The sequence below is a fragment of the Salvelinus sp. IW2-2015 genome, linkage group LG26 (genome assembly GCF_002910315.2).
Source record: "Salvelinus sp. IW2-2015 linkage group LG26, ASM291031v2, whole genome shotgun sequence".
Lineage (NCBI taxonomy): Eukaryota > Metazoa > Chordata > Actinopteri > Salmoniformes > Salmonidae > Salvelinus > Salvelinus sp. IW2-2015.
The window spans coordinates 36,535,364-36,549,858 of record NC_036866.1 but is presented as its reverse complement, the minus strand read 5'-3'; the positions used below and the strand labels follow the sequence as shown (position 1 = coordinate 36,549,858).

Genomic DNA, 14,495 nt, shown 5'->3' with positions numbered 1-14,495 from the left:
TAAGTGTAAAGTGGTGGGCTTGCTGAAATCATCAAACGAGCGAGGATAGACACACATATTCATTTCCCTCCACGGGCCTAGATTATAAAACCAGCCTCTCTCTTCCTACAACTCACTTCCAGCAGGAGAGGAAGCCACTTTGATGAATCTCTCTCTGCACAGCACAATCCCTTCTTCCGCCGATGTAATTTCAACCCCTCGTGGGAATAAGCCTGGGCCTGGGTTTGCATCATCTGCAGAGATCCAGAGGGCCAGAGTCAGTTATCACAGTTATCAGCTAGAGTCGGGGTTCTCTTATCTGCAGACAGGAACTAGCTATATATGGGCTATATCTGGGCTATATATGGGCTATATCTGGGCTATGGCACACATCTACAGACCCTGAGGCACATCTATATTCTAAAGACCTCCCATCTCTTCACACCTCTGATAACCTCTTTAGTGCAGATGGGAATGTTTCTGAGGGCCTCTTGGATTGTTGGCGAGACAAACACTGTAGCATTGCCTCTACTGTAGTTCTAACACAGCTTGGTAGGCACCTACATACTTTGGTAGCGTAGAACAATTTCATGACTACAACGCAATCAAAACAAGGCACGGGTGAGCTCTTGTCGATTGTTAGGGAGGTATTAAAAAAGGATTATCTTTTGGTAATCTGATTGAGCTGCTTGCAAAATGTTCGGCGATGTAACAACCGTTCCGGTTTCCCAGAAGTGTGCACAGCAGTGCACGTAGGCTACTGTGGATGCGGCTCATCTCTACAGGGGGGCATGAGCTTCCCCTGCCATGCCTGCTTTCTGCCTACTGACTGTACTGAACTTTTCACAGACATTCAAATGCCAGATTGAGCAGAACAAGAGTAGGCAGCAATAATAGGAGATCAGAACCAGCACTGGGCAAAGCTCACGTGAACATGGGCCCTACTGAGTAGGCTATGTTGTGAATCTTTTGGATTTATCCAATTCTTAGCCCTTTCCCCAACAGCTCTTTCTCTGTGTCCCGGGATAATTTTTTTAGGCTAAACATTGTCGTCAGACCATCCTCAACACTCTCACTACAGTCTCTCTCTCTAGTTCTCTCCACTACTCTCTCTCATCACAGTCCAACACTACTGCAATGAGAGGCAAGGGGAATAGGACACCCCTCTGTCTGCCAGTGAACAATTATGTTTAACAGGTGTTTAATGGTTCAAACCGCTATTAGTTGACAGTTGAAAAATAAGAGAGTTGTTGTGACTGGCCAATGGCCGGGGAAGTGTGTCCATGATTAGAGCTGAATGAAAAGGAATACAATTGTATCATTCCTGATTTCCTGGGGGGGAGGCTTCCCTCAGGCGTTCCAAATTAAATCCTATTACCATAGTTTCATTAGTTTTTGACAGCTCTTTAAAAAGCCTTTTTCATGGCACATGATAGATGGAGAGGAGGGGATGGGGAGCTCAGGACATGATCTATAAAGTAGCCCAGAGTAAATTGAAGGATTGGGTCCTTTCTCTCTTTCTCCTCACGACAGGAAATTGGTTTAAAAGTCAAGCTTTTACTAAGGGACCATGCCAACCCTCGTCTCTGAATCCTCTCTTTATTAGGAGTACCAGCATCAAACAAGCCCTCTGTCCACACTATGTAAATCACACCATCATGCAGGCGGTGCCTCTGGATCCACTAAATCCAGTGTGGTGGACTCTCTTCACTCATCAGAAGACACTAAGGGAATTAACTATTGACAATGGTTTGCCAAAGGTTTGTCATTCAGTGAAATACAGAGAAGCTGTGTTCAAATCTGCTAAATTAATTTCCTAAATAGGCAGGTAGGCCTACTCAGCAAAGACTGTCTGAGCCCCAACATTGATCAAGGTCTGACAAGTTACAAAAATAGTAGCCTATCTATTCTTGGTTCGGTCTTGATGTTGCTGCTGATATTGTGAGCGCACAAGCAAAATAACGATGATTCTGTTCTTTTCGGTAAGTGACCCCAATCCAACCCACTGAGTTATGCCACGGGCCAACTTCAACAAACCCACGTAACTACGAATGAGAAGCTCCAGAATGTCCAGGGTAGTGGTTCTTAGTTAGCTTTTGTTAGCAGGAAAAGCTGTGCAAACACTCAACAAAAAATACTTGTCATACAGTCCACTAAATAAAGTAAAAGCCTATTCGCATCATAGCATCAAGGCAAGATCAAGAACAAGCTCCTAAGAGTAGGTCTAAATGGAATATCAATAATGCATTGTAGACATTTCATGGCACAGTAGGTATAATAATAGAATCATTCAACAAAGCCAGAACAACCCTAAAATTGGATCAGAGAATTCATAAGAGCTGTCATTGTTGAAGCCTGGAGGGAAAACTAATCCATTCCGATTTGGATCTTGAAATGACATCGCTTTCATATCAAATAAACTGCAAGTTAGCATGAATGATGCAGACTGTTTCACAGCCAAATCAAGTCATTATGGATAGGATAACCTCATTGCTTTGAAACCAGAAGTTATGAGCAGTGATATGACAACCATATAAGCTACCGAAATCAGTCTTCTAAAAGCGCACTTCTGATTCTTGCGTGCTAGCTGCAGTCTTCTCCATCATTGTGTCTTCAAAACCCCTCATTCCTGCTAGGCTATAGCCTAACTCATGTAGGTTATTAGTCTAGCCTAGGGCTGTTACGGTGACCGTATTACCGCCACGAGTCATGATGGCAGTCAAATTCCACGTGTCCGTTTAGTTACGGTAATTAGTCTTCTCCAAGCTCTGATTCTGCAGATGGTTATTAGTAGCCTACCAAACTTGCTAACTGCCTGGTACTCAGCACTCTATTGTCCATCTAATCACTCAGACATCGATGCAAATGTTTCAGCCATTTCAGTGCATAGATGACATGTATTTTTTCCCCTGCCCCTATTTTGAGACAGGTGCATGATAATGGTCCATTCTAAATCAAATTTCACACATATTATTTAGCATATGTAAAGACAAAATTATATATCACCACTTGTGAATGATGCCCAGAGTAAGGCAAGAAACAATGCCTTTTTTCCTCTTCTTTTAAACGTAGTCCCACACCTCATGTAGCCTAGCCCATGGGCCTGTATGTTTGTCACGGTCGTTGGTGTTACGCACGCCTCTATGAAGAGGGAACGCAACACCCTGCTACAACTCAACGTGAAGTGAAAGAGGTATGGACTGTAGGTGCGAGTAAGGATGACAAAAGGCAGAATTTTACAGTTTACAAGGAATTTATTCCGTCACATGGTAATTTTGGGGGAAAGGGGCTGGACGGAACCAAAGCAAGTAAGTATCAAAGCCCCCTCTCCTACCTACCCACCTAACTTAGCACCACCTGGTGCGCTAACCAAAATACAGGGGGTGGTCCGCCCAGTTCTTTCCTAATGTGCCTAGACAGTGAATATACTACGGGTATATGTATGCCCGCGGGCCTCTTGCCTAAGCACTCCCTAGGTGCCTGGGAACAAATGAAACAGAATTATCCAAATGTAATTAAACAATTTCGAGAATCAAAAACAGTTCTATTAGCACACACATACCTCAAATCAGCGGCTACAAAAATACTTAACAAAACCTGTCTCTGAGCCACAACCAAGAGAGGACATCAAATCAGCTCTCTCTCTCAGCAACAACCACAGAACATAACCATCTCTGTTAGCAACAACCAACATAATGACCCTCAGCCATCAACCTCCTCTCTCAGCAATGACCTTTCTTCTGAGCAACAGAACACTGGTTTTTACATAGCGTCAGAAGGCATTGGTAATTGGAGACAGCTGGGTCCTGATGAGGGGGCGGGGTCAGCTCTCCAATTAGCCATGGAGTCGACCAATCAGCTGCTTAGGGGGGATTTCAGGAAGCCATCCTGAAACACACACCTAACAAACCACAACACAGAAACTGGGGAACGTAACAGTTGAAATAAATATCAGACCAAGGCGCAGCGGACGTTGAGTTCCACATAATTGAATGATAAAGTGAAACAAATAAACAATAAACTAACAACGAACCGTGACTACAGCGGTGCTACGTGCACTAACTCAAAACAATATCCTACAAACACATGTGGGAAAAAATGCTACTTAAATATGATCCCCAATTAGAGACAACGATTATCAGCTGCCTCTAATTGGGAATCATACCAATCACCAACATAGAAAAACAAAACTAGAACCCCACATAGAATAATAAACTAGACTAACCCCCAGTCACGCCCTGACCTACTCTACCATAGAAAATAAGGGCTCTCTATGGTCAGGACGTAACAATGTTTTGATAAGGTTTGTATCACAACTAATAACTTCTTAAAATTAAGCACATGCTTTACAAGGGGTGTAGAGCCTAACTGGTATACAAACATAAGCAGTGCGTGAGTTTCAAGTTTGGGGAAGATCATTTTCACCATAAAAATGCACCTTTTATAATAAAAGCATTACATGCATTATCACATTTGTGGTCACTTTTGATAATGGTGTTTTCCCGCTATTGGAACATTCACGCTTATAGCCTACTGCCGCGTGTGCATTGCTGTGCTTATAATGTGAATAAATTTTAAGCTAAACGTTTTGATCTGTTGCGTCAGCCACATTTTGCGTAAAAAAGTTTTTTTGATGCTGGTGGTTGTATTAATTTGGGATCTATCGCATCCCACAACTGTCCCAGACTATAGAATAGGTCAACTTTTGTACCATGGGGGAAAGTAGATTTACAAAGGCTAGTGCTTTTGCTGTTCGTTAGGCCTACTCATCTTGATGACTGACAAAGTAAATGTGGACAGTTCTTCCAATATCTTCAATATGCACCTCGGAATTGGATAAGGACGCATGCAGTTGCGTCCCTGAGTGGTGGTTCGGAGCACGTAGCACTCAGGGAGAAGGGCACAACGCAGCACTCCGGGCCAAGGGCACAATGGCCACTGGCTGTAAAAGGCATGTATTTTAGGGTGCATTACGGCCACACAAAGGGGATGCCACCAGGAGATTTGAGGCATTATCAAGTGCTTGTCAAATTGTGAATGAGAGACTGATGAAGTGTGTACAGCCTGCGCAAAAAACAAAGCAGAGGTCATGCCTTTCAAGCGACTTTTTTCAAAACATCATTAGAGTCGCAAAATGCAGCCTTACAATGGATAAAAAATATAAGCATATAGCCCAATATTGGTGGAATGACTAAAGTTACATTAATGACTCTAAATTAAGCATCTAGGAATATCTATTTCTTTGTTAACCGCTCAACACAGAATAGCCACGTGCGCATTCCCTCAAATCATTTGGAGAAAATATCCTTTCTATTTTATTCAGCTTTGTTCAATTGTATTCTTCATACTATAAAATAATGCAACGGAATTCTAAGCAAATCTTGTCTGCTAAATGAACTAGTGTAGCCCACAGCCATAGCCAGATCAGGACCTAACATAAGGACAACTCAGAGTATGCTATTCTGTTCTTCTGAAATAGACTACATTTTCTTCATATAATGTTTCTTTAGACCTGTCTAAAATAAATAATGGATTTATTGTGAAGGTGTAGGCTATATTATAGCCCCAAAATTATATTATAGCCCCAAAATTGCCCTCACTAGAAGCCTGTGTTTCAGACATAAGGAAGTGGATGGCTGCAAACGTTCTACTTTTAAACTCGGACAAAACAGAGATGCTTGTTCTAGGTCCCAAGAAACAAAGAGGTCTTCTGTTGAATCTGACAATTAATCCTGATGGTTGTAAAGTCATCTCAAATAAAAATGTGAAGGACCTCGGCGTCACTCTGGACCCTGATCTCTCTTTTGACGAACATATAAAGACTGTTTCAAGGACAGTTTTTTTCCATCTACTAAACAGGCCAAAAATCAGAAACTTTCTGTCCAAAAATGATGCAGAAAAATGTATCCATGCTTTGTTACTTCTAGGTTAGACACTGCAATGCTCTACTTTCCGGCTACCTGGATAAAGCACTAAATAAACGTCAGTTAGTGCTAAATACGGATACTAGAATCATGACTAACCAAAAAAAATTGATCATATTACTCCAGTGCTAGCCTCCCTACACTGGCTTCCTGTTAAGGCAAGGGCTGATTTCAGATTTTACTGCTACCTACAAAGCATTACATGGGCTTGCTCCTACCTATCTTTCCGATTTGGTCCTGCCGTACATACCTACACGTACGCTACGGTCACAAGACGCAGGCCTCCTAATTGTGCCTAGAATTTCTAAGCAAACAGCTGGAGGTAGGGCTTTCTCCATAGAGCTCCATTTTTATGATCTTCCTGTTTGGGTTGTCGCCCCCCCCTTGGTTGTGCCGTGGCGGAGATCTTTGTGGCTATACTCGGCCTTGTTTCAGGATGGAAGTTGGTGGTTGAAAATATCCTCTAGTGGTGTGGGGCTGTGCTTTGGCAAAGTGGTGGGTTATATCCTGCCTGTTTGGCCCTGTCCGGGTATCATCGGATGGGGCCACAGGTTCTCCTGACCCCTCCTGTCTCAGCCTCCAGTATATTGCTGCGATAGTTTATGTGTCGGGGCTAGGATCAGTCTGTTATATCTGGAGTACTTCTCCTGTCTTATCCGTGTGCCTGTGTGAATTTAAGTATGTCTCTCAATTCTCTCTTCTTTCTTGCTGTCCCCAGTCCACCTGGCCGTGCTGCTGCTCCAGTGTCAACTGTTCTGCCTGCGGCTATGGAACCCTGACCTGTTCACCGTATGTGCTACCTGTCCCAGACCTGCTGTTTTCAACTCTCTAGAGACAGCAGGAGCGGTAGAGATACTCTCAATGATCGGCTATGAAAAGCCAACTGACATTTACTCCTGAGGTTCTGACTTGTTGCACCCTCGACAACTACTGTGATTATTATTATTTGACCATGTTGGTCATTTATGAACATTTGAACATGTTCTGTTATAATCTCCACCCGGCACAGCCAGAAGAGGACTGGCCACCCCTCATAGCCTGGTTCCTCTCTAGGTTTCTTCCTAGGTTTTGGCCTTTCTAGGGAGTTTTCCTAGACACCGTGCTTCTACACCTGCATTGCTTGCTGTTTGGGGTTTTAGGCTGTGATTCTGTACAGCACTTTGAAGATCACAGCTGATGTAAGAAGGCTATATAAATACATTTGATTTGATATTACATGGATTTATTAGACTTTAAAATGTAGATGTTCCAAAGGTCAGCATCAGTGGCTTGTAGGCTATGTGTGGAAGCCAGGAGATGCTAAATGTGTTTATGTTAATTAATGGTCAATTACAATGAGACCAACAGTTATTTGCTTGACAATCACCAGATGACAACATTTTGTGAGATCCACAGCCCTAGTCTAGCCTAGGCTACACTCTTAGAAAAAAGGGTTCTTCGGCTGTCCCCATAGGATAACCTTTTTTGGTTCCAGGTGGACCCTTTTTGGTTCCAGGTAGAACCCTTTAGGGTTCCATGTTGAACCCTATGTGGAAAGGGTTCTACATGGAACACTAAAGGGTTCTCCTATGGGGACAGCCGAAGAACCCTTTTAGGTTCTAGATAGCCCCTTTTTTTCTAAGAGTGTACACAAAGAGAAGGCAGTCTAAGCAATAAACAACTGTAGGCATCATTACCATCAGAGCATAAGATGTAATACATTAGTGTTAATAACCTAACAATCAACATCCAACAAGCCACAACTAGGTGCAAATAAGGATAAGCTTACTTACCTATTCACACCTAGGCTACGTAGAATATAGTCTTGAGTGTCTTCTTCAAAACTATAGCAGCAAAACTAATAGCAAACAGGGCTGTAAAACCCTGTGTGGGTATTGGGTACAGTGGTTGGGAATAGCAACACCCTCCAGTCGATTTCATATTCGTCTAATTCCATATTAGTGGTTACAAAAACTGCCACTCATACAAAAGGCAAGCCTGCCATTAGCCACCTGAGTAAAAGCTAGCGTGATATGCGGTAGACTACAGTACATTATGCATAAATCCAGTTAACCGAAGTGCAGATTAAAATATGAGAAATCTTTCAGGAGGAGTTGGCTGGACTTCATTTGAGTGCTATAGATTTTCCTGATTTATGGACTGACACTTTCAATAGAACAAATGAGTGTGGTTGGTAACATGTTCCATCAGAAAGCATGATCATACAGCAGGCTATCATATCAAAAATGTAGATCTTCTTTTAAAAGATCAATGCAATACCTCTTGACATAGACTAGTGTCTAATTTTTTATTTTTTTATTTTATTCTGGCTACCAGGTGTCTTTTATACAGGTAACGAGCTGAGATTAGGAGCACACTCTTAAAGGGAGTGCTCCTAATCTCAGTTTGTTACCTGTATAAAAGACACCTGTCCACAGAAGCAATCAATCAATCAGATTTCAAACTCTCCACCATGGCCAAGACCAAAGAGCTCTCCAAGGATGTCAGGGACAAGATTGTAGACCTACACAAGGCTGGAATGGGCTACAAGACCATCGCCAAGCAGCTTGGTGAGAAGGTGACAACAGTTGGTGCGATTATTCACAAATGGAAAAAACACAAAAGAACTGTCAATCTCCCTCGGCCTGGGGCTCCATGCAAGATCTCACCTCGTGGAGTTGCAATGATCATGAGAATGGTGAGGAATCAGCCCAGAACTACAAGGGAGGATCTTGTCAATGATCTCAAGGCAGCTGGGAGTCACCAAGAAAACAATTGGTAACACACTACGCCGTGAAGGACTAAAATCCTGCAGCGCCCACAAGGTCCCCCTGCTCAAGAAAGCACATATACATGCCCGTCTGAAGTTTGCCAATGAACATCTGAATGATTCAGAGGACAACTGGGTGAAAGTGTTGTGGTCAGATGAGACCAAAATGGAGCTCTTTGGCATCAACTCAACTCTCCGTGTTTGGAGGAGGAGGAATGCTACCTATGACCCCAAGAACACCATCCCCACCGTCAAACATGGAGGTGGAAACATTATGCTTTGGGGGTGTTTTTCTGCTAAGGGGACAGGACAACTTCACCGCATCAAAGGGACGATGGATGGGGCCATGTACCGTCAAATCTTGGGTGAGAACCTCCTWCCCTCAGCCAGYGRATTGAAAATGGGTCGTGSATGGGTATTCCAGCATGACAATGACCCAAAACACACGGCCAAGGCAACAAAGGAGTGGCTCAAGAAGAAGCACATTAAGGTCCTGGAGTGGCCTAGCCAGTCTCCAGACCTTAATACCATAGAAAATCTGTGGAGGGAGCTGAAGGTTCGAGTTGCCAAACGTCAACCTCGAAACCTTAATGACTTGAGAAGATCTGCAAAGAGAAGTGGGACAAAATCCCTCCTGAGATGTGTGCAAACCTGGTGGCCAACTACAAGAAACCTCTGACCTCTGTGATTGCCAACAAGGGTTTTGCCACCAAGTACTAAGTCATTTTTTGCAGAGGGGTCAAATACTTATTTCCCTCATTAAAATGCAAATCAATTTATAACATTTTTGACATGCGTTTTTCTGGATATTTTTGTTGTTATTCTGTCTCTCACTGTTCAAATAAACCTACCATTAAAATTATAGACTGATCATTTCTTTGTCAGTGGGCAAACGTACAAAATCAGCAGGGGATCAAATACTTTTTTCCCTCACTGTATAATTCCACCTGGCCCAATTTGTGGTTTGCACCAATTCAGGTTTAAGGATGCACTATGAAGAAATCGCTCCACCATTTCCTAGTTGCTAGAAATCAAAAAGTTTGCTTAATTTTCAGCTGGTGTACAAAACCGAAAGTAAAAGACACAAAAATGTAACTTAGGAACGGGAAGAATAGAAATGGCGCACATAGAACAGATCTACCGCTTCTTAGACTTGCTTTCAATGAGAATGACAGATCTATAACACACATTTTTATGTGCATTTGGTTGGGGCGCACAAAAAGTGGCAATAGGCAACTTTGCCAAGGACATCATTCAATGTTCTCATACCTGTATAGTAATGCTGTAATTACTAATAGTAACGATATTGTATTAGCCTACATATAGATACATTATGAAAAAAGGCAATATAGAAGAGTGAGTCAAGCCAAACAGGCCAGTAAAATGCCTGTCACTCTTTTTGTTAGGCATTGACAATAGCACCATTACAATATGAGTGTGCACTATCTATCTCTGAATGACTCTTGTGTGTGACACCCACTTAAGAATGCAACTGCCTGATTCAGACCATAATGTGACTCCAAACAGAAGTGGCCGTGTCCTACTCCTCTTGTTACTCAGCACAATCAGAACAATGTCCCCATGTTCACAATTGCTTTTCTGTTTCAGTGCTTTCAGAAAGTATTCAGACCCATTTACTTTTTCCACATTTTGTTACGTTAAAGCCTTATTCTAAAATGGATTAAATAATTTTTTCCCCTCATGAATCTACGTGTAGCCCATAATGACATTTAAAAAAAAAAAAAAAAGTATAATTCCTATTTATATAAGTATTTACTATGAGACTCGAAATTGAGCTCAGGTGCATCCTGTTTCCATTGGTCATCCTTGAGATGTTTATACAACTTGATTGGAGTCCACCTGTGGTAATTTCAATTGATTGGACATGATTTGGAAAGGCACACACCTGTCTATATATGGTCCCACAGTTGACAGCGCATGTCAGAACAAAAACCAAACAATGAGGTCGAAGGAATTGTCCGTAGAGCTCTGAGACAGGATAGTGCCGAGGCACAGATCTGGGGAAGGGTACCAAAACATTTCTGCAGCATTGAAGGTCCCCAAAAACACAATGGCCTCCATCATTCTTAAATGGAACAAGTTTGGAACCACCAAGACTCTTCCTAGAGCTGGCTGCCTGGCCAAACTGAGCAATTGGGGGAGAAGGGCCTTGGTCGGGGAGGTGACCAAGAACCTGATGGTCACTCTGACAGAGCTCCAGAGTTCCTCTGTAGAGATGGGAGAACCTTCCAGAAGGACAATCATCTCTGCAGCACTCCACCAATCAGGCCTTTATGGTAGAGTGGCCAGACGGAAGTCATTCCTCAGTAAAAGGTACATGACAGCCCGCTTGGAGTTTGCCAAAAGGAACCTAAAGACTCTCAGACCATGAGAAACAAGATTCTCTGGTCTGATGAAACCAAGATTGAAATTTTTAGCCTGAATGCCAAGCTTCACATCTGGAGGAAACCTGGCACCATCCCTACGGTGAAGCATGGTGGTGGCAGCATCATGCTGTGGGGATGTTTTTCAGCGGCAGGGACTGTGAGACTAGTCAGGATCAAGGGAAAGATGAACGGAGCAAAGTACCGAGAGATCTTTGATGAAAACTTGCTCCAGAGTGCTCAGACTGGGACAAAGGTTCACCTTCCAACAGGAGAACGACCCTAAGCACACAGCCAAGACAACGCAGTGGCTTCTGGACAAGTCTCTCAATGTTCTTGAGTGAACCAGCGAGAGCCCGGACTTGGACCTAATTGAACATCTCTGGAGGGACCTGAAAAGAGCTGTGCAGCGACGCTCCCCAACCAACCTGACAGAGCTTGAGAGGACCTGCAGAGAAGAATACAGGTGTGCCAAGCTTGTAGCGTCATACCCAAGAAGACACGAGGCTGTAATCGCTGCCAAAGGTGCTTCCACAAAGTACTCAGTAAAGGGTCTGAATACTTACGTAAATGTGATGTTTCCGTGTTTATTTTTAATAAATTTGCAAATATTTCTAAAAACCTATTTTTTGTTTTGTCATTTTTGCTTTGGTATTGTGTGTAGATTAATGAGGTAAATAAACAACTTAATACATTTTAGAATAAGGCTGTAACGTAACAAAATGTTGAAAAAGTCAAGGGGTCTGAATAATTTCCGAATGCAATGTAATGTGATATTTCTCCAACTGTGAGTAGGCTATTTTCAATATGGTAAATACAATTAAAGATTATTCAACTAAGGGTTATTACACTGACATTATCACTTAGCATTCCATAGCATTTCCCACCTGTTGATTTGCCATCTGTTTGTTACCAGGCATAGGCTACTTGCCAGTCCTATGTGAAGTTATCAAACATTAATATAACTTTACATACTAATGGAAAGTAACATGCTATGGGTGTAATAACACACAGTAGATGGCTCCCTATAGTTAAGATTGACTTGCCATCCTCATATGACCTTCAAAACCCATTGAAATGTCTTATTGGTCCATGGTTGTTACATCATGACTGTATAGGTTTGTTACATGATATCAACGCAGTACAAATTGGTGGTAAATGCTGTCTGTGAGAGGTGTGCCTGCTTACCTGCTGCAGGTGAAGCTGATGTGATCATCGTAACCAAGACGATCAGCCCCAGGACCGCTGCACCAAAGCATTGAATGCGCAGCAAGGTCTTGGGAATCACCACTGAACCCATAGAGAAGCTTAAACCCTCCATTGCATGGAAGTCAGGGCATTTTATCCACTTATGAAGAGAATAATCATCCCAGTATATACAGCAAACTTGAGAATGCAGGTCTTGGTTGTGTGGGCTCCCTCAATGTGCCCCTTCTTCCATATGATCTGCTTCTGGTAACAGAAGGGTGATTAAGCTGTGTGCAAAAAGAAACAACTATGTCAGAGGAATGCAATACATGATGTGAGCATAGACAGATGTCCGTCTGTCTACCAATCTGAGGACATAACAAAGCAAAGAATATAGGCAATAAATATGCAGCCCAAACAATATGAACACACACAATACGGAAAGACTAAAATGTTATGTTTATCCTAAAAATCACTCAATCTTAATGACCCTGACCTGACGGTGTGCTAGGCCGGACGCAGGCATGCTAGTTAGGTCAACCCTGGCGGGGGGGGGGGGAAGAGTTCAGCTGCCTGGTTATGTACTTTGTTCTCTCCTGGGTTAAGCTTTTATATTGGGGACTTGCACTTGCAACTCATTAAGAAGACACCCATCTGCAATAACAGGCCAGGCACTTGACAAAGGTGATGTAAATGCAAACTAGGGATTAGCTACAGTAAATTGCAAAGTGTGGGGGAATTTACCCGCACGTGCCAAAACCAGTTACAATGTAACATAACAATTGTGAATATGTGTGTCTGACTGGCAGCACTAGTAAATACTAATATACTTCTTATTTACTAGTTCAGTTGCTTGGATTCAATAGCTGGAATTGTAATAGTTGTTGCCCTTGTCCCCTTCTCTGTGATTTGTCATTCTAATGGAATCCAGAAGAAACAAAACCCTGTCCATCAAAATGTGCAAATTTATGGGCAAAGACACAAAACATCCACATCAAATGAAATATTTTTCTTGACCAAATATCATGGAAAACCACTTTTTGTGCAGTATTAATTTACCAGCCTTACAAACCACTTAATGTCAATGTACTTTTGTCTATGGTACATAGGGTGGTCATCTAGGGTACCTGTTGACTTTCCATCACCATGAAGAAAAACAATGCACAGTAATTTCACAAAAGTAGTGCACTGGGCCTTTACTAGTCCTGTATTAGCTGACTGATTTAGACTACATGATTTTTTGCCCTTCTGCTCTCCCAGTCAAAAATCGCAGCACCCCCACCCACAAACTACATCCCTCCGCTATGCCTAACGGGTCTCAATGGGAGATTATTCTCTTTCACTACTAACGTTAGCTAGCTAGCCTGCTGCCTGGCTGGCAGTCTCGTCATGAGGTAGTCTCCGTCCTATCCCGACCCGTTTCCTAAATATCACTTGAAATATCTTATGATTAAATAAAACAAGTTATACTTTGTTTTTCTCATAAACAATCTTGAGTCAATATTCAACAACTGAAACAAACCATGGACATGTTTTAAACAGTTTAGCTAGCTAGCTTGGTAGGACTCGGTGTTAAAATAGATAACCGGAATCCTGTGCCCATCTATCCCATGCATTTACTACGTCCCAATCACAGACATAGCAGAGTACATCCTCTTACCAAAACGGAGCTTCACGTTCTGTTTCTCTTTGTCTGGACGTTTTCATATCCATAAAAACAATAACATGAAACCGGAATAGCTATCTAAATACCACTTGAAATAGCTAGCAAGTTAGTTTAAGATCAAGGAAAAATATAATTTTCCTTCCCGTTTTCTTTAGACATCTCTCGCTCTCACAGTGACCACTCGTCATGAGGATTGCAATAACTCCTCCCCCTGAACCCTATTAGATATCTATTTTGTCAGGTCTCACGGCCATTGGCTACAGGGGCAGTCCTTCAAATAGGTCATTAGGTTGTCCAATTCAATGGTCCTATTTGGGTTGTCCATCTCTGTCGGCATCCATGGTTTCACGGCAACGTCGCGATGCACCCAAGCCCTTGAGCGATCTGCATGGGATCAAATGAAATGGGCAGACAGAAACAGACTGAAGGATAAATTCTGAACTACATCATACAGAAAATGTTGAACTTTTATTTTCCTTAAAGCATTGTCAGGGAAGGTAAGAGCGTCTGCTAAATTACTCAAATGTAAATGTATACAATACATTATTTTCCCTACCTCAAATATTTGTTAGCAAAATCAATAGACAGACCACTTATAGGCTGGG

At 42.4% G+C, this 14,495-nt stretch overlaps 1 protein-coding gene across 1 annotated transcript in view; it reads right to left on the bottom strand.

Annotated features, from left to right (window-relative positions):
- The window catches only part of LOC111952219 (UPF0606 protein KIAA1549-like), a 93,281-nt gene extending 79,210 nt beyond the window's left edge, over window positions 1-14,071 (bottom strand). Inside the window, 2 exon segments of the mRNA XM_070435254.1 lie at window positions 12,225-12,511; window positions 13,885-14,071. Of these exon segments, the coding sequence (XP_070291355.1) occupies window positions 12,225-12,357 (133 nt within the window). The 5' untranslated portion in view covers window positions 12,358-12,511; window positions 13,885-14,071.
- Window positions 14,072-14,495: the final 424 nt, after the last annotated feature.